Genomic DNA, 22,148 nt, shown 5'->3' on the forward strand with positions numbered 1-22,148 from the left:
ATATAACTTAGAGTCAGAATAATCTCTTTCACATATAACAGAAGCTCAATGCTTCTCATAGGATCATGCATTTATTCATAAGCTAAGATATGAGTAGACAGAAGAGCTTAAGTTTGGAACTCTGTGATTTCCCCTTCAAGTGTAAGCCAGCTTGTACATTTGATTGAATTTAAGTTTTTCAGCTCAGGTGGATTCATATGAAGAAACTCTTTAACCTTACCTGAGTCTTGGACTCTTGCCATGAACTCCAACATACAGTATGCACCACAACAAGCACTTTTCCTTTACCAGGTGTAGAATGGTAACTGTTTGACTTTCACAACTAGCTGAAAAATAACTTTCAACAGGCCCAACTTTCCACTTTCCAAAGCATGCAGTTCATTCCAAAGGCAGAAATCAAACACCTCAGACGCCTGGTGTCAGATGCTCTGAGCTGTGATGTTTTATAATATTCTTAAAAACAGGAAGTTCCATAGAGGAAGAGACATGCTGAGAAATTGCACAGGAGACTGAACTTCACAATGCTGTTAGGGGTCTGTTGGGATGTTTGTAAAAATATCACCAAAAATTACAGAATGGAAAGGGGAGTACTCACACATCAGGAAGGGAATTTAGAGCTTGTTGGAAAGTGGATAAGTGAGGGGAAAGTGGAACTGAGGGCTTACAGAAAACATGTAGAGATCTCCAAAATGTATTGCATAGCTCCTGAGAAAATTGCCATGCATTAGGAAGCCCATCAGTCCTCTTGATGGAATGGAACTTGGGTAATGCACATTCAAGAGCCTCTTTCCTAAATGCAAATAGCAATCAGAGTCTTTGCTGAAATGAAGCTCAGTTTCAGCCTGGAAAAAACATCTTAAGATAAATTAACAGCAGAATAAAATATTTTAAAAAATCAACTGAAAATCTGTCCAATGGGCAGTAATGAAGAACTCAGCTTATTAGCTCCTGCCTGTGAGTGCAAATCAGCCTTGCACATTTGCATTCATCAGTAAGACTCCTCTTAGGTAAACAGCAAACAGTGTTTTTGTGTTTCCCAGTAAGGAATATTTAAAAAAAAAAACAAATCATGGCTTGGATACATATATGTATATGCATATGTATGTGTATATATTTTATATATGTGTGTGTGTTTGGAACCTTTGAATTTACTATATGCAGTAAACTCTTACAGGAATATAAAGCAGTCCTAGCTCCCAGAACACTAAAACAGAAGTGAGCTGCAGTAAACACCAGATTTTAATACTGGGACTCAAAGCTTCATTTATATCTGTCATCTGTACTCTACCTGAAAGTGATAGTCATTTTTCCTGCAAATCTGTTCCAGTAACATTTTCTGAAACACTTACAGAAGCTTTATATTGCATTAACACATTGCAAGTATCTTACTTGCTTCAGAAGAAGGAAAAAATAAGAACGATTTCATTTCTTAACAGATCTCATCAGAGATCTGTTATTTCCAATTGTCTCTTCTACTACTGTTGGCCATTATATAATCTCTTTCAAAATTGCCTATATATTCATAGCTCTGAGACAGGAATAGTTTAAACAATCTTAACATAAACTTTGACAAGATTTGGATAAGTATATAGTCTAGCATAATTCTAGAAAACTACCAGTTGGAGGCTGACCTTTACTAATCGATACGATTCTATTATAACCTTTCCTGAAAGGAAAAGCTGCATAGCTCAGAGGACGTTTATGGCTGCAAATCTGCTCTCAGAGAGTCAAGTTTAAATTCATTTTCATGCTCATACAATTATTCTGCCATTTCCTATTCCACTTTGGTTACATCTTATGGCAGGAAGCTCTGATGAGCCCTCAGTGCAATACATCCCTCCCAGCTCTTCTCTCCTCCCTGTGGTATCATGTGTTGTAGCATATCTATGAACTCCAGGCTTATACAATGATGCATGTGATTAGCAGAAGGTCTGGGCCATGACCTTACAGATTAACTGAGTCAAAGCCTCATGCTTGAAACCTCAGTGCTTCTGAGCACGCACAGAAATCCTGCATCTTTCAGAATGATCAGGGTTGTTGCAAGTTTTTAAGGTCTTTGATCTTATCCAATTGCCCAGTGCTGCCTTTACCAATCATCCTCCTGAATTTAAGCAGAATTTAGTACCTGCTTCCAAATTTACATGAAAGGCAATTTCCATGTTGCTCCCATCTCCCATTTAGTTCTACCAAGTTAAAATAATTCTCCCTTCTTTGCAGTGTATGATATCTGCATTACAAAATATGAATGCTAAAGGAACAAACAACATTCTTGCCCTATATATTTAGGGCATTTTAGACAGCAGATAGTCAGATACGTATGCTAGTGAAATTAATCTTATGGCTTCATTTTTTACATTTCTTAATTCTCAAAAAATTTTAAACAGTAACCTAAATTGCATTGACCTCTGAGATAAGCAATGTGGAGTATATAATATCCTATGAAAGGTACTGACTTGTCCTGAAGTAGTGATGCCAATAGTTTTGAAAAGGTTAATGAACTGTTTCTAAAATTTGTTTTTGAAAGCTCTCTATACTTCTTGCACATATTAGCTCATCCTTTTGGTATTTTAAAATTGAAATAGACGCAGTTAAAAAAAATGGCAGAACATATTTGAGTAAATTTCAAACCCATTAAAAATTCATAACCTTAAAATTTACTCACAAGCCCATATACTTCAAGAGGTTTCTGCGTGTCTCCCTTTGGCTGACCTTCTACACCACAATAATGAAGTAATCCATGCTGCTGGGGCCCCAAGAAGTAAAAACTCCGGCAGGGTAACTGAATGCCACTAGAGTATGGCTAAATATGCAAAAGCAGGGGCATTCAAAAGGATTAAAAATCTAAAAACAGGTGATGATAGGTAGAAGGTCAATTAAAGAAAAATTACAACAGCAAGAACAGAAATACTTAGTGCCACTGGATGATAAATACAGGGATGTTTTTACAGGAAGAAATTGGATTGCTTTTTCTGCCACATTGTAGAGTACTCTGTTACTGCCAGGCAGCTCCAACTGTAGCAATATTGCATCAACAGAACCATATGAATTCTGCAAACACAACCTAAGTACACCAGGCTTTCTAGCATTCAGCAACAACTCATATTTGCAAGATACATAATCCATTATTGCCCTATTTACACAACTTTCTTCAAGGACTTTCTCCTTTCTTCTCAAAAAAAAAGTCTCTTCCCAAGAAGCCTGTCTTGCAAAAACAGAATGGCAGCTGGGCTTCCTAGACACTTTCTGGGAAGAATTTGTATGTAAGGATAGATGACGGTCAGGATGCATGTGGGTTATTATCTAAAGTGAAGAGCAAAGGATGATGCAAGCTGCCATGTGTGGGCAGAAATTCATGTGTCACAGGGCAGTGAATGAGTAAGGAGAACGCTTGCCAGGCTTCCCTGCAGTCCACTCCTATGGGACAACCATGCCAACAAGGGAAATTCAGACTAATTTCAATCCTGTTTCCCACCTTTTCACAGACAGGAATAGCTGTGATTTGGACCAGGATGAAGCCAGCTCTGCATGGACTGCATGGGGCTGGACACTGTTAAGCTCATCTGCAGCATTCTGGAACAAGCAGGGAGGGAAAAGGAACACATGTCGTCGAGGATAGAGGATTGAGGAGGCCCAACATCCTTGCAGAATCCTTTTATGTATAAGACTATTTCCACAATTTGTGTATAAAAACTATCATGTCTTTTTACTCATCTAATCAGTTATATATACACAATAAGTATTTGCAAGAAACAGCCCTAGACTGTAATCACTGAGTTCTGATTCAAATAAAGCAATCTTTAATATCTATATTATACCGTATCCGCCATATTTCTATGCTAATTGACTAACTATGAAGGGAAGTATCAGAATAAATACTAAATGCAATAAATCTTGCCATATAATTCTATAGATTATAATATAATACATAATATAGCATTCTAAATTAAACAATTTTAAAAAGGAACAAAGCCAAATTTGCTTACAAGCCTTCTCCTTCCTATCTATATCCCTCTATATGTTATATACACAGACCGGACAAAGCAGATCTCATTCATCTCTTGGTTCTTGAAGGCTCTTGGTTCTTAAATGAATGGTTATATAAAATACTCAATAGGAAAAACTGAAAAAAAGAATGGTGTCAAAAAGCCCAAGCATGTAGACACCTATCTCAGAGAAAGTATTATTTTGGAGAATGAAAGAAAACACAAAAGCTAAGAACAGCCCTGATTTTAAAGTTATCCCTCTTTTATCTAGTATAAAAAACAGAACTAGATCTTGCCTATGATTTGGGACACCAAAACTCTAATGCCTGTGCAAAATGGAGAACAATTTCCTAATCTAGTAACCAGAGGAGACACCTGAGGTAGTTTATGATTTTTTCCAATGATTATTTAATTTCTAATACATGAATAGTCCTTGAAGTCAAGATTTTTTTTCCTAATACCTGAATTAAAGGCATGAAGTAGCTTCCTCACTTGCTTTCATCTCCATGAATTTCTGTTCTTCACAGAGGCATAGTCCAGATCTCATGTATCTTTAATTGATGATCTAGTCAGTTGCCACTAGCTTTCTAACTTACTGTTTAAACAAGCACATGAACATTAATTAAACTATTCTGTAAATTTTATGGAAAAAAATAAAGCCATATGTAAAAAGGCTTATTCAAAATTATCCAGGGATGTAGGACATATGTCTTATGAATAAAATCATACTCTGTTCTGAAAGACTTCATGATCTACAAATGCAATTCACCTCTACTTTCTTTTGTTTTCCACTTTTCCATGTTCAAACCTTTTATATGCCAGAATAGAATCCTAATCTACACCATTGTCTCTGTATAGCCTTTTATTTCTGTCAATACATGATCAACAGCAATGTGAATACGTAAAAATGAAACCAAGTGGGGGTTTTATGTATTCAGAAACAATGCTTTCCAGCATTTTTCACAATCTTATATATAGTAAGTGTAGCAGCAAGTCATCAGTATTTGTTACAAGATTAAGGAAATCCCAAAACCATGAGTAGAAACACGACCAGCACATCACCCCACTTCCCACTCCTGTATTTTGTTGCAGATTATTTTACTTAGTACATTGTTTCAGCATTCATTGGGTGAAAACTCATTCTATATAAGCTGTCAAGCTTAATTGAACTACTCTGCAAAAAGCATCTTACATAAAGAAAAGACTTCAGAAACATAAAAGAAAGCACAATATCCATCTACATGATCAATTTTTTTTCTGCAACCATTGTTGAAATTATCTAAAATGGTCACCCTATTTAAGGAAGAAAGCAAAATCGTTACAAACAGTTTCTTCTGATTTGAAAAGGCACAGAGGGTAATTTACCTGCAATTGTCAACATTATTTCTTCCCACAGCATTAGAGATGTTGAAAGGTCCCAAATTATTGATTTCTATGACTTGTATACAGCCAGTGAAATTGTAGACAGGTCCAGGTATCTACAAAGAAGAAAATGCACACAGTTCTTTTGCTTGTTGTCATTGTGATCAGTTTTAAAAATAATTAAGTTTCTGCAAAAAATCTGTAACATAATTTAACCCTACTCCTGAAGATCCTTCCTGGTCTCCATCTTTTCTCTTGAAATTCTATTAAAAAAATCAGAATGTGAAAAGAAATTACAGCAAGATAAGCAGTACTGACTTAAAAATAAACTCATAGAGTTTTGGACATACGGACAGCAACACAGGTATAGTGAAACACCAACAAAAAATGGACTTCTTTAACTTTAATCAGGTATTTATTTTTTCTGGATGAACACAGGTCATGGGGAATGGCAAACAAGGAAGCTTTGAAAAATCTACTTTTAAGTTTATTACTTCCCTGCTCAAAAGATATCTAGTACCATTAAAGCACATGCAGATGAATACTTAAAACAAGCTATCAGAGGTTCACATAAAATGTAAATAAACTACTAGAAAAAAAAGACTTTAGAGACCCTCCAAAACTGGAATGTTTAAATAGCAAGGTACAAAATGTTTATAATGAATGTTGGCAGTAAAAATCCAATAAAGCAGGCCAGGTAAAGAAAAATAAAAAGACCTTGAGGAACAACTTGCTAAAGGCATAATGGCAAGCAGTAAATGCTTTTTAAAACCCAACAGGAGCAGTAAGCCTGCCAGAAAGGCTGTAGGGCCAATAGACCATCAAAGTATAAAAGGAATGTTCAAAGAGATAAGGCTCTGGCAGGAAATATAAATGAACTCTCCAAATAAAAATTTAATGTAGAGGATCTCTAGGAGGTTCCCATGCCAGAACCCCTTTTTAGTAGGGATACATCAGAGATCTCAAATTGAATTATTACTGGAAAATGTTTTAAAATAAATTAACAAAGTGAACAGTAGCAAAAAAAAAAAAAAAAAAAAAAAAAAAAAAAAAAAAAAAAAGAAAGACCAAATAGTGTTTGCCCAGAATTCCTAAAGCAAATTACTGTGGTCATCACCTAAAATGCCATCCAAACCACGGAAATGGTAGATGTGGATTTTGGGGTTTTGTGTTTGTTTGTTTTGGGTTTGGATTGGTTTGGGGGTTTTTGCTTTTTATGATTTGGGAAAGGGGGACAAGACTAGGGACACCTCAAACTATGGATCAGTAAGTCCCAGTTCTATTCCAGACAAACCATTAAGAACTACATTAAACAATATAATTAACATGCATAGATGAACATAATGTACTGGAGAATAGTTGAGGTGGTTTCTGAAAAGGGAAATTGTAACTCACAAGAGGAACACTGAATATGTGAAAAAGGATGCGTTGGCACACAGCCTTTGATTTCCAAAGGCTTTTAACAAGTTCCTGTGCTAAAAGATTCTGAAGTAACTTGGTCACCCTGGGAAAACAAGGAAGGCCTTCAATAAATGAAGAGAATGGTTAAAATAAAGGCAGAAAAATTTGGAATAAATAGCGAGCTTTCTCAATACAGACAGCCCCTAGAAATTTCCTCAGCAATCTGTCTTAGGGTCTGTGCTCTTCAGCATATTCACAAGTGGCTCAATGTTTCCTGCATTACTCAGGATAGCAAAAACAAAATTCCGAGAAGAGGATTTCAAAATATGCAAAAATTTCACAATGTGCAAAACCTGTAAGGTATGTAAGGACGATGATACATATGAGAGTTTCTGAACAGAGAGTGACTATATAGACTAGGATTCTTTATTCAAGAAAAAACACCACCAAGGAGAGTTAGAACAGAGTAGTGCACAGACGAATAAAGTTTTCACAGTTTCTCACAATACAGGATCAAAAGGACATGAAATTACATAAATCAGTGCGAAGATGGAAGCAAGCTAAAGGGCATACTTTTTGTACCGCTTGAAATTAAGCTGTGGAACTCTCCCATAGGATGTTGTGGATGGTATAAGTCTAAATGGGGTAAAAAATTGGTCAAAGTAATGGGAAGAGATTTTTCCAAAATACTCTTCCTTATCTTTTTTCTTAGCATTAAAGGTCATAAAAAGAATTATGGCCTCTAGCCTGTATATTTGCCTTCTTCCTTACCAGCCAGTAAACCACGTTTCACATTGTAATGGCTTCTTGCTCTGTCCAGAGCCTTGAGGTAAAACCACCTGCCCTTTTCTTTAAAGGAAAAAGAGATTTTGAAAGACTGAAAGATTTTAAAACTAGGTTTTACTAGAACACAAAATACTAAATTAGAACATGGCAACCATTTAATAGATTTCTGATGTGCTGGGTGAGATCTCCCACCTCCCTCCTCTGTCTTTGCAGGGAGGCCCCTTTCCTCTTGTCTTGCTTTTTAAAAAGTTCAGCAACTTTGGTGTCAAAAATATTCGGTGTTCCAGATGCATGCAGATGCTTCTGGGTCCCAAGGAAAATTTCCTTTTTGCCATCACTTCTACAGGATGGCCGAGAGTCACCTCCAAGATTTAAGTAGGCACCGTGTTCCTCTCAGGACTGCCCCAGTCTCCTTTCCTCCCACCGGCTTTCTGCCTGGGGCTGCCAAAAGCTGCTCCCAGCTCTCTTGGGAAAGGAGAGATCTCCCCCTCCCAGCAGAGAGATATGCTGCACAAGTACAACGTGGCTGAAGCAAGGCGAACTGCTTTCCTCTGCACTGTTCAACCGCTCTGAAACATAACACACTGTGCCATGCTGTACACAAAAAACAAAATGAAGCAGCCTTCCAACCCACGGGAAGAGCTCAAAGAAATAAATAGTTCACTGTTTATTTCTTTAGCAGCAAAGGCTTAAGGGAAGTTAAGACTTTAAAACAGACATATTACTACAATGCTACAATGTGGAAAGTTATGTAGCTGTTTAAGGTGGCATTTGAAGTCAGTAAAGTTCAGGTGCTGGAGCGGGGAAGGTTGGCTCTCTACACACAGCAAACACGTTTTAGAGGATTGCACTGAGGCTTCCTGGAACTTAGAAACAAAACCCTCATTCAAGGACTGGATGTGAACACTCCCCTTCTCAAAGTTACACTTCAAATAGTCAAAGAACAATATCATTTGATATACCATGATGGCTGACATAGACTATTGATATGGATTATGGACAACAGAAGACTGTCTCTCTTCAATATCATTTCTTTACCAGTCACTTTGGCAAGGAAATAAGTGCAATGGACTGCCAAGTGTTATAGTCAGCAGTCTGCTTTTGCTGCCATTATCATGACAAATTATACCACGTAATCTTTGAAAATGTATTGTCCTATTAAGTTTCACATTTTACTTTTTATAAGAGATGCTTGTTATTCTTTTTTTCCTGGCTTTTATAAATAGTAAATAAAACAATTTTCAAATTAACAGGATGCAGGACCTGTTGCAAATCTAATACAAACACAGACAGAAACAGTTACACAATTCTGAGTTGAAAATTACATGGGACCCATAACATTGCCTAAAAAAATGAAAAATCAAACAGTGTTTTAATATTGGCTACATAAATCAACTTGTAGATCTCTGCTTCTTCTTCTCTCCCTTACCCTCTTCTGAAGTTTCACTAAAGCTTAATTGTGATTGTTCCAGTCACACCATGTATGTTTTTCAACAAAAGCCCTCATTCTTGGGATTGTAAAAACAAACAAACAAAAAAGTAGAAAACAAAAGGAACCAATAAACACAAAGGTCAGGTACAATATAGTTTTAACATTTACGACAGCTACTGTGCCTAGTTAAGTTCATTCAAGACTCTGAATGTCAGGTCGGTATAGGGAAAATTCACTATGGCAACATATGATCCATTTTGCAAACTGAACAGCAAACTAATTGTTTGGTTCGGGAATAAATATTTATCTGCGTGTTCCCCCAAGCACTATTATTGGTGAATATTTTAACAACATGGTTTCCTTCCCCCAAAAACAAGCATATGATTGGGCTCCTAATAATTTCTCCTACATTGATATGTGTATATTTTGAATGTAATGCATTCCTTTAAAGTAATATTAAAATACTTACTTCTTTGTTTTGTAATCATAACTACATCATAAACACTTTGGTCAAGCAATTACTTGCCTTTGGAGTGCTATGCTATCTATACAAAAAACAAATATCTTCTTAGACATATTGAGGAATAAGGGCTATTGATACAAATAATCAAAAGTAAGCAGCTTTTATTCTGCTATTTTTGAGAATAGATACTCATTTGTGATTAGCAGAGTATTAAAATGAAGATTTCACATGGAGCTGGGTTTCCTTCCATTTACAAAAATACATTAATATGCTGACAAACTGTAATACTTAAATTGCCTGAAAATGTCAGGGTCATAGCAACACCAGAAATTTAATTTAATACAATTCACTATTCAGAAACTATGCAGATATGTTTGACATATAGTAACCATGCTCTTTAAATGCCCTTTATACTTGACAAAAATGAGTACAGATACTTACCTGGTAGGAAAAGTTCACACATATATGCCAAACCATTTATTAACATCCCTTACTGACTAGCTCAAATTAGAGCTGCTGTTAGGTAGAATTAACCTAGAATTGAGTTCCTTGTGAAATGAGCTTGCATGCTGTCATTTCACTACAGATTCATAAATAATATAATGAGGTTTTGGCTTATGAACAGAGCATTTATAATAAAAATTATAATTAACTCAAAAGAAAACAAAGCATAGCACAATCTTGCCTCATTTGTCTCCACTCAAGATAAATTTTATATATCTTAAAAATTCTCACTATAAATATTACAGTGTACCAGGATACGCTATACAGTAATTTTTCACATCTTCATGACTCCTGTGAAATATGCCTTATTTTGGAGTCCGATTTGTAGAACTCTCTGCAAAAGATCGTGAATCTTTTCAAATTGCAATATTTTAAACATAAACAAAATGGCCCGGGTACACAATTTTTAATACCCTAATAACAATTTTATTTATGTTTACTAACAACATGATGAACAGTTTGGAAATTAATGCATAACTCCAAGATAAGGATCAACCTTGAGATAGCAGTTTCTCTACTCCAGTTCTGGTTCTTGCTAGTGATTAGAATGATACGAAATGGTCATAATGAATTCTGAAATTAAGCAAGTTCTACTCTCAACTCTGTATTCTCTTCAGATTGGCCAAACAGCAACAAATTTGACTAACCATCTCAGTTTTAACCTGCTCGAAACCTACTGCAACTGAACTTCAATATCAGACATCAGAAAAATAAAAATAATCTCCTTTTCAAAAAAGCCTAAATGCTTTGGGGGTGTGGTGGTGGCGGTGTTCCTTCCCCCTTAAAAAAGAATTTGTTCTTTAGGAAATGTCATTTTACAACCCATGTTCCTGGGTTAGATATTGATTTAAATGCAGCACAAAATAAAACTATACAGACTACCAAATTAGCACCAAGGCAAACAGAACATGCTTAATCCAATAGGACCTTATTTTGCCTTTGTATGCCATTTAGTGAGCACTGAAGCTTGCCTGCATTCAAAGCAACATGTTATAGGTAAGATATGTACTTTTTCCAGTCTCTTCCAGCCACCAAATTTTCAAGGATTTGTTAAAAAACAACATTAGTCACTCAGACATCACCTTGACCAAAAAATGTTAACATTTTTGTTCTTGCCGATTTAAACTTTTTAAGCACCAATTAATAAAAATTAAACCTTGCATATTTTAACACCAGTAGTTCAAGCAAAATGGACAATGTTACTCTGGTTAATTTGTATAGCCACTAACTAGAAAGAAATGTGCCTTCCTTTGAGCAGTGTTGCTGAAGTAGACAGCGGTGGTGGGGTTTGATGTATCTATGCTGTTTGTTACTGCACTTTCTAATATTTACTTTTTTTAATACTTTCCTACTCAGTTCCAATTTTAATCCATATGCATTTTTATTGTTAGATAATGTAGTATAAAACAATTTTTATTACAGTTTAATGACCTTTCAAAATGTGTAAGAAAATGAAAAGTGGTATTGGTTCTGAAAACAAAAGTAATAAAATAAAACACAAAATATGGGAGAAGGAATATTGTTTCAGTTTCTGTACTAGTACAGAAATGGGAAGGAAAAATGGGAAGGTATACTGGTAAAATTGCCTACATACCACCATATATAAAATAAAGTGGATGAAACACAAAGGAACTGAAATCTTGCCTACATCCTGACCAGTACTGGTCATGAAATGAAACACTGTATAAACCTATGCATAATATCAAAGTTTCATTTAATTGATATGTTAATATAATAGATGATTTTACACTGAAATTGTGATTCGGAGCCAAAGATCCAAAAAATCATTTTAATTCAGTTATACTAACACAACTAAAAAGGGGCTAAGAAGTAAGTTAAATCAAGATTTTTTTTTCATGTAGCTGCTTCTACTTAAGTTTTTAAATAATTTATTGCTATTATCCTGGATCTGTATTTATCATATCTGCCATGGATATTGAACCCTATCACAAGACTTTCATGAAACAAGAATGGTAAAGCATAATAAAATAGACAGAAGAGGGGGAAAAATATCCCCAAACTGTTTAGGGTGTTACAGGTTTACATTTCTGCTCGTCATTTCTCATTTGTTCTAGCAACTCAAATCAGGGGTTGCAAAACTTGCTACCCTGGTAGTTCTCCCACTATGGGAAATGAACAAGTCAGGAGTTCTTCGTCTCCTGTGCTGTAGGGCAAGGAACTGACACTATGCCCTCACATTGGATCTGTGAGCGGACCACTATTGGTAAAACACCTTCTGGATTGCTGTGTTTTACAGCGGGAACCAGACTGGTCATCTGCCTCATCCCAGACTCTGATGGAGCCAGCTCACCATATAACAGACATTCACATTCCTCTTGCATCATTTCCTCATCTAAATTGACTGGCAGTGTAAAACCTGAGTGTAAGCGTTTCACTGTCAATTTCACATGATTCTGCCAGTGTGTTGTGGAGGAGAATGGTTTATTGAGCCACAAAGGATTAATTAAAATCAGTAAGTCTGAAAGATTCATGGGTACTGAGAAATTCCTTTTCCATTTTTATGGAAGTTTGTCCTTGGCCAAGATCCTTATCTTTTAAACTTGCTCTTGCCTTGCAGTTAAGCAAGTGCAATGTTGCATTTCAGAAGTGATGTGAAGACTCTGAAGTAAGGAAGGACCTCCCTAAGTTTTATGGATAGCAATGTCTGGCCTTTCTGTAAACAATTTCAGTGTTTATGCTTATAAGCATAATGCGTGATTTACTTACTGTGTTTGCTATTGCAATTCTTAGTAAGTTCAACTACTGTAATTTATCTTTTTTAATTCTCTTTTGTTAATGTGGTACAATACCTTGCCCATGAACAAGCGGGAAAATATACTGGCCTGAGATGACTAGAACATGTAGAATGAAATTTGGAAAAGAGACTTATATTTCTTACCTAGTACAGACTCTATCAACTAACTGTGAAAATCAACTCATCTCCCTGCACTTCCCCTTTTCAGGGTGATGCTGAATTTAAACATATTGAACACTGTGCTACACCAATATAATAGACCATTACAGCACGAGAGGAAAAGTGTTTGGAGTCCATCACCCTGAACTAGTTTTCAGTCCAAGCCAGTTAACTTCTGTAGTTCTGGTTCTTGTCCAATCAATAACCAATAGCTCAGACCTAAAAACATTTGACCCAAGAGGTGTTTGTGTCAAGTATATGTGTGTATGTACTGATGGATTCATGATACCCATGGGTTGGTTTCAACTCAGGATATTCTATGATATCTAAAATAAGATTCAGTGTGAAACACTTCTTACTGAATCTTAAATGTTGAGTTACAAAAAAGAGAGGGGTTGAAGCAAGGAGTTGTACATCTTCTGTCTGAACTAAAAGAGATAACACCTTATCTAAAATAAAAACATCTGCATATCAAAGGAATTAATACTCATATGATGGTCAGACTATCCCCTGCATAAGGAAGAAATACATATGTTTCAGGGAGAATGACTGTATTTACCTGGAACACCTGGGGGTCTTCAGAAGGAAAAAATGGCTATAAAAGCTAAAATGTTCCAGCAAAATAGGCTTTCCTTTAGTTAATGTAACCTGAGGTATATGGTATTCAGAAGGGGTTCATTTTGTCAGAGTTCTAAGAAAATCAAAGAACCTCAGCTGAAGAAGGGAGAGACAAGAAGAAAATTTCTTCATAAATTTTTATGATTTTGTACTTTCTTTTATCATGCCTGTACATCTTTTATAAACATCTGCAACTGGATTGTCTGGTTTTGTATTTTGTATATATATTTGTATATTTGTATATTATGTATATTGTAAATACATAATTTTATTTTTCTGGATCTGCCTCTTTTAAGACAAGAGGGGTTTCAAGGTAACTAAATACTAAACACAGTATTCCTCACACAAGATGTAAGGAATATATCAGCTAGCACACTATGCCTTTGAACAAATGTCTTTACTTCCCAAAAATACTTCAGAGAATCCCGAGTCTAACAGTGTGGCATATATAAACTATCAGGACCAGGTGAGAACTGGTATTATGGTGGTTTGCAGTGTTAGGAACACGGTAACAAGGATTGCTGCTTGACACATAACAAGGTGTTTAGGAGCACGTGCGCATTCCAAGGTCACCAAGATGTTAGTCACATGTATTTATGTGATCAGAGGTGTATCTACAGCAGACAGATCACATAAAAATGTTAACCATGATGTGTGAAGGTAATGAATCCATGTACTTCCAAAATGCATTTAATTATCTTACTATAGCAAGACAAGACAAATTTTTGTGTTTCAAAAACAATGAACTAAACCAGTGAGTAAAAATTTAAAACCTTCATTAATTTTTGATGAGACAACTGACAGGTCACTACCCACCATTGTGTGCACTGTCTTTCAGCTAGATGTTACTGCCCCTGTGAAAAATGTAACAGAATTGGAAAAGAAATCTATAATTCAACATATTAGCATAGATTGAGATAAATGGCAGTTTAACTTAGAACAACTGAGAAGTGGACCCATGACCTGTTTTTTCATCTCTCCTGAGGAAACAAAAACCTTTAGCAACGGAGTGAGGTAAGCAGTTGGATTCGTTTGCCTAATTATTTTTTTTAGTTTTTTTTTCCCCAGATTGGGAATCGTAGTCCTGAGAGACTTATGACAATATGTGTTTCCCCAGAGCTGTGAACTATCTCCGTACTGCCTACTCATTGCCAGAGGAAGATGTTGGTTTATGTGGAAAATCTCCTCTTGTTCTAGCACTCAATTCTATCTCCCCCCCCCCCCCCCCCCGACTTATGTACTATTCATATACTTGTCAAAAGACACTGAGATTCTCACACGTGCCCTGACTTTCATGCTCTTAGAGTCCTTGTCTACAGCATTTACAAATTTTATTTGGAATTGATACTACCCAGGAAAGCCAAAATAGACAAAGACATCAGATTCACCTGAACGCACATTATGCACTAGATGATCTAGAGGAGAAATCAAAAAATATTCTAAAAACTGGAAGTATGAAGTAAGTTCTTCATTTAAAAAAAATTGAAAACAAGTATTAAAATAATTAAACATGCATGGCAGATTCTGAACTGCTTCCTTACTTGTTCCCATTGCTCAGATCCTAGAACTGAGTTCTCTCCCTCCCTAGCATTCCTTTAAGCCTCTATGTTGACCTGCTCTGTTCTTCTCAAGATTAAATCTTACCTTTTTTTATTTTTACTCTTAACATACCTCAGGCTGTTATTCAGGGCAAACACCATGGGGACAGCCACTTTCCCTTTCCTGAGATTCTAATGCGTTTCTATTCTTTCCCTAGCACATTCCTTCTGGTTGAAAAAAACTTTCCAACTGTCACAAAAGTTTCAAGGCTATTAAAAGGCTTTAGAATTATAGCTTAAAAAAAGGTGTTCATGCAATATACATCTTCCCAAGCTAACAGCATTTAGTTTTCTATTCAGTCTTCACAGAGATTACAAGTGTTATTAATAACAGTATAGAGATCTGGTACACAGAGGGCTCTGAACCCTCCCTTCCACTCTTCTGCAGCCATTGAGGCTTCTACTGCCACAACAAAGTACATCTGACCATGAAAAATAATTTAGTTTTTTTTTCCCCAAACTTTCTCCTAGAAACAGAAATATTAGGTGAAAGTAAAGAACCATCTCCACCAGGCACTGATCCTGTACCTTATATCTCTGGTAGCAACAAATACAGGATGCTAGAAAAGAGAAAAATAACAGATCACGTAGGCTGTGGTATTTCACAGAATCACAGCATGATTGAGGTTTGAAGGGACCTCTGGAGGTCACCTTGTCCAATCCCCCTGCTGAAGCAGTGTCACCTAGAGCCGGTTGCTCAGTACCATGTCCAGATGGCTTTTGAATATGTCCACGGATGGAGACTCCATAACCAATCCAGGCAACCTGTGCCAGTGCTCAGTTTACCCTCACAGTGAAAAAGTGTTTCCTGATGTTCAGACAGAACCACCTGTGTACAGCTTGTGCCCATTGCCTCTGGTCCTGTCACTGGGCACCACTGAAAAGAGCCTGGCTGTCCTCTTTACACCCTCCCTTCAGATATTTGTACAAATTGATGAGATCCCCCCTGAGGCCTCTCTTATCCAGGCTGAAAAATCCCGGGTGTCTCAGGATGTCCTCACAGGAGAGATGCTCCAGTACCTTAATCAACTTTGTGGCCCTTTGCTGGACTTTCTCCAATATGGCCATGACTCTTATGCTGGGTAGCCCAGAACTGGACACAGTACTCCAGGTGTGGCCTCACCAGGGCTGAGCATAGGGTAAGGATCACCTCCCTCGACCTGCTGGCAGCACTCTTCCTAATGCAGCCCAGGATACCGTTAGCCTTCATTGCTGCAAGAGCACATTGTTGGCTCATCTTCAACTTGGTGTCCACCAGGACCTCCCGGTCCTTCTCTGCAAGAACTCTACAAACTCTTTCCTGTACAAACTCTACAAATCACAGGATGCCTGATGATCTCAGGCATTTCTTCAGCAGGGAATTTTTGCCATGTTAAGTAGAAGACTTTTCACATGATAATTCAGCTATTAGACTTTCAGAAGCCAAAAAGAATAAACTTTCATATATAAATACATACATACATGCACACATGCTTGCACACACACACACACAGAGGTTTGCATTCATGCACTCATTTACGCTGTTAACTAGGAATCTCTTTTAACTAAATACATCTGATTCATTCAAATCCCTCACCTCCAACCCCAGTAAAGGGTTCAAAAGTATTCTTCCTTATGCAAGAAAGCTACTAGAAGATACACAGCAGGTTTGCAGCATGGATGAACAGTTTTCACCATTTTCACAAACTGATTACAAGGCAAAATAAATAGCCTTGTTTTTCAGATATTGAGTACACATGAGCTCACAAATGGCAAACAATATTGTATCACATGAAAAGCCAGGATATTCCTACCATTTCAGGTTTACATTAACATTTCATCTTATAATTAACTTGTGTTAATTTGAAATACATTCTATAAATGTATTTGTTTCTATTTTTTCCTCTCTTTTTCCATACTATTCTGCCTGTGCTGTGAACAATAGTCTGTAAAACAGCATTCTGTAACCTGGAATGAGAATCTGTATAATGAGACAGTGACACAATCAAAGAATATTTTTTCTGTTTACTATTATATACAGAGAAAACAGCTCTCAGTAGTTGTATATATAATTCTCAGAATTTGGTAAACACCAGCACAGTAAAGTAGGTAGAAGCTAGGTAAGTAAATAAGAAGGAGGTTTAAACCACAGAAGAGAGTGACAAGCGCTGACACCATTACTTATCCTTACTCCTTTTTGGCTTCAAAAATCATAGCATTAATACTAAAAAAAATAGGAAATTAATTATTTTATGCCAATGTTCCCCAAAGTTCCATTTTATTAAATGTTTCCTCCTTCTCTATTCTTTCATTTCCAAATCGCATTTCATTTAGATGAAAGAGCACAAAATAAGACTTGCACTTCCAACGGTTTAACGTATAACAGCTGCCAGTTCCTTTGTTGCTTTCTTGTTTTTATGATGCACACCAAAAATCACAAATTTACAAACAATGTGATCACCATGTTCCTCTCTTGATACTGACTCTTTCTTTATATTACAATAGCTTACTTGGCTTCTACTTTTAGAGCAGAGTGCACTTCCTGCTGGCTTGGCAAATGTGTTATTTGACTATTTTTCAGGCTCAGCTATTCACTGCATGCCCAATAGGTACATTCAGATACTTAGTTTAGAGTGAAGCCATTAAGCAAACAGCACTGAATGGCATATTTGCCAGGGATCAGGAATGGCCTCCATTTACTATGGTTTTCTGTAAAAACTGCCTCTGCTACCTTGCTTGCAGTTGGGAAAAGAAATGAAACAACACAGTGAAATGTCAAAGCTGCCAAGCTACACAAAGTCAATTTATTGTTACTGAAATAATGGAAACTTGTATGTAGACGATCAATGAGAATGGAAGATCCTGGGACTGAGAATGAGTGCAGAGAGATTGCTAACATTATTAGAGAAGTAGGTTCTAAGGGAAATCACACAACTATGAGACTAACTTAGCACGCATAACGGGAGACCAAATGCTTTTGATATAGATAAAGTCTCTATTCCTCAGGAAAACATTTGATTTTTTTTTTTTATTCATCAAATACACACTCAGCCAAAAAAAAATGATGATACCTTATATTTTAGTTTGATAAATCTCAAGGACACTACAGAAACAGTAGTCACCCAGATTAACTCTGGAAGGACCAAACAGGAATCATCATAATTTAAACAGAGCCTAGACAAACAAAACTACATCTTCAGTGAAGATTTTCTCTTTTGGAAGGAAAAAGCACAAAATTAAAGGAGTCGGTTAAAGAACTGAAAACATCAAAGATGGGAGGTGTGAAATTTCCTTAATTAAAGTGGCAGAAATATCTGGTAATCACCAGGTGGAAGAGGGTACTGGGAATAATGAAGAACACACACAAACATACACACACAAAGAACCAGCAAAGAATGATATGTGTTGGAAGTAGAAAGCATAAAGATGAAATAAAACTTGCCACAACTCAAACTGAGTTGGATCTTACACAAAATTTAACCACATTGAGGAAAGAAAAGTGACTGACTACAAGTGAGGAGAGGGACCAAGTTGTAAATACTGCAGCTGTCACCAGAAACCTTTGTCTTACTAACACTGGAGAAGCACTTCTAGGGTTCTCCCAGACTGCCTTGTATCGGTGTGCTGCACATGATATTTGCTTCTATTTTAAGTTAGTATTATGTTCCCTTAAGAATAACAGTTACCCTTGTAGAAAGGTAAAATATGATTTATTTCCATAAGGAGCCACAGAATGGGCTCTGGTTAAAAAAAAAGTTCCAGAGAACAACCCAGATGGCAGGCAATAGATAGCAGGAAAGTAGCAGACTGCAGCTTAAGCAGAGAAACTGAAACTACGGTTAGGAGAACACAGCAGAGAACCTGGTCTCAGAGGTGATGGAGAGGAAAATAGGATCAAAGATGATGCAACTTCACTAAACTTCAGAAAGGCACTGAGAGACTAAAAACACACCTGCAAGATCATGATGGGTGGGGGAGGATTGCATCTAGCCATTTTTCTCCTATTTTGTCTGACATCATGTTAAACTTTTATTATAAAGATGTTCTAGTTTTCATTCTACTAAAACCTGGGATGTTTCTTATTTTGAAGACTTTTGGTCTTCGTTGGTTAAAGAAAACCATGCAGAACATCATGCCCAGGTAGCTTCCTGTACTTTGGGTCAGATCAGGAGGCTATCAACTGTGAGGGTATTTATACAGCCCTGTGTTAGGATTCCATGAGGAAACCCCGTATTTCAACATCCCCTTCACTGAAAGATTAGGGAAAGTACCTCATATGACTATTTTCTTGCTGGAGTACCTTTCAGTATAGTTTTCTGTAATTTATAAACCAGATACTTCTACTACCAGATACGTCAAGATAAGATATCACACCAATTCCCAAAGAATTATTAATGTTCTTTTAAGTTCAGAAATGCTGATGTTTATTGAGTATTGCCAGGCTGAAACATATTGTATTTAGATAGTAAATAGAAATTCTTAGTGGCTGTCCAAGCTTTCTTTATAAAAACCTTTTTAGTTCCTTGTGAAAGAAACAGTTCTTACCAGCTAGTCAGGCAGGGCTCTCACCTCTGGACACACCTTTAGCACATTGAAAAGACTACTACATATAAACCTACAAATCAACAGTCACACCTAACAGAAGTATAAGAGAGAATACTCTGTGATTCATTGTGAGCTCATGACAGGAGTTAGCCACAGAGGTCCCTCTGGGGTGACAATGAGGTTGAGGGAATGTGGTGGGTTGACCCCAGCTGGCAGGTAAACCCCCGTCCAGTCGCTCGCTCACTCCCCCCCAGCAGGATGGTGGAGAGAAGGGCAAAAGTGAGCAAACTCGTGGGTTGACATAAAGTCAGTTTAATAAGTGAAGGAAAAATAAGAGGGGAAAAAAACAAGTGATACAAAAGCAATTACTCACCACCAGGAGACCGGTGCCCAGCCAGTCCCTGAGCAATGGCCACTTTAGAAAAACTTCCCCTCCAGTTTTGTTGCTGAGTATGATATTATACAGTATAGGATACCCCTTTGGTCAGTTGGGATCATCTGTCCCAGCTGTGTCCCCTCCCAGCCTCTTGCCCACCCCCTGCCAACTCACTGAGGGGTAAGACTGAGAAACAGAGAAGGCCTTGACACTGTGTAAGCACTGTTCAACAACAATCAAAACATCCCTGTGTATGTAACACTGCTTTGGTCAACAGTCTAAACCACAGCACCATATGGGCTGCTATGAAGAAAATTAACTCCATTCCAGCCAGACCTAGTACAGGGAATCAACAGGAATCCAGAATTTCTCAGATGCATGTCAAGAGTAGTTGATGTAATGCTTACTGTGAGTCAGTGCATGGAAATACAAACAACTGCCACTAAAGATGTTAGCGAAATGCAAAGTGATACAGACATTACTTTAGTGACAATGGTGACAGAGGTGAGAAATAAACCCCAAAAATTTCTGTCCCAGAATACTGTAAAAACACTACGAGAGCAAAGATTTTTTTTGTTATTATCAATTCAGGTGACACTATATGGTTATAGAATAATAAATAAACTACTTTAACATACTTTCTAACCACATGTATGCTTTTGGTTACTACGTATGTATTTATCAGAAATGGCTACAATTTGCTCCACTTGCCATCCAAAGCATACAAGTATAATCAGTAAAAGTAATTTTCAATGGGATTTTGTGGGCTTTAGCAGCAAATTGTCTTCTTTTTTTCCTGAAGAAAAACTCAAGGATTTGCATTATAATAGGATGGAGGTGTATGCCCAAAACTTCTTGTTCGTGGCATAAACTCTCTGCTGTTGAAAAAAATTGGAGAAGAATCACACACACATAAAATAAGAATAGATGAATATTGTTTTGGTCTATTAAAACATGATAAGAAGTTTACATAATGTGCTTTTTCTTATGTAGCTTGAGTTTTGTGGTTATATTGCTACAACTTATGGCTAGACATTTACTGTTACCAAAACCACGTTAACAGATGAGTAAATTGATACCTAAAGGAGATCAACTGTCGATTTTAGTTGTGTGTTAAGGGGATTGCATAAAGAAACACAAGGTAAGATTTATGCATTCTCATTGACTGCAGAAAGAACCAGTCTGCAAGAGATGAACCTGCAGTTCCTGAACACGCAAAGAAAGAGTGGGCAACTAATCTAGGGAACTGCTGATTGATTGGGTCATTTGGGTAATTATTGCATAAGTTGCCTGACTGGTACATACGTTGTGTTAAGTATATTTCTGCCTTGTCAAATAGGCTGTAGTCTGGTTTCTCCTGAAGCTGAAAGCGTCCTACCTAAACTATATGGAAGTAATTGCTGTCGCACAGTTCCCCTTTAGTTTTACACCATCGGGCTGTCTCACCACAGAAACTACAAAGGAATATTACAGGTCATTAACTGGTATCTGCTGGTATGCATGGTCAACACATCTCCTTTTCTGAGGGGTAAACCCTAGCTCTTCTCTGTTCTTCTTCATTGTTTATAGGGAGAGGATAGAGGCTGCCATTCAAATCTCTTAGATATAATGCTGCCTTGAAAAAGAGACTGAAAGGGAGGGGTAAGCCAGAGTGAGGAGGCATACAAAAGTAGTTGTGGACTGCCTGTGAACTTTCTGTATGAAACCTTTTTTTTTTTTTTCAGGAAAGTGTGCCTGTATACTTTTTCAGTCCAAGTAGTCTGCTATCAAGCTTCTTACAGAAGATCCCAGAGTACACTTATGCAATGAATGATTACAGCCTATCCTCCCAAGCTTCGGGAACCTCCTTGGGAACAGTATAATGTTCAGTCAGTGTTTGGAAGGAACTCAAAGTGATCAGACACAGATGTCTGGGATGCAAGCACTGAAGAGCACTGCTGCATTAAGTCACTTCACCATAGTTTCTTTAAGCTTTGCTGGAAGGGACTGACACCATACACATCCTCTAAGGGCTCATGAAAGTTATCTGCTAACTGCTCAAACCTTACTTCTCACTTATCATCAACCAGACATGCTGAAATTTTCCAGAAAGGATCTCAAAGAGTCACACAGAGGAATTACTGAAATGTCATCTTCACAGATGATGCCATCTGTTGAGCTCCATTGCTTCCAGACAAAGGGAATTAT

At 37.0% G+C, this 22,148-nt stretch overlaps 1 protein-coding gene across 1 annotated transcript in view; it reads right to left on the minus strand.

Annotated features, from left to right (window-relative positions):
- EYS (eyes shut homolog) overlaps positions 1-22,148 on the minus strand; it is a 1,011,092-nt gene that overhangs the window by 269,155 nt on the left and 719,789 nt on the right. Inside the window, exon 35 of the mRNA XM_076332996.1 lies at positions 5,349-5,461. Coding sequence (XP_076189111.1) covers positions 5,349-5,461 — 113 coding nt within the window. The remainder of the gene's footprint in view (positions 1-5,348; positions 5,462-22,148) is intronic.

This window comes from Aptenodytes patagonicus, chromosome 3 (genome assembly GCF_965638725.1).
Source record: "Aptenodytes patagonicus chromosome 3, bAptPat1.pri.cur, whole genome shotgun sequence".
Lineage (NCBI taxonomy): Eukaryota > Metazoa > Chordata > Aves > Sphenisciformes > Spheniscidae > Aptenodytes > Aptenodytes patagonicus.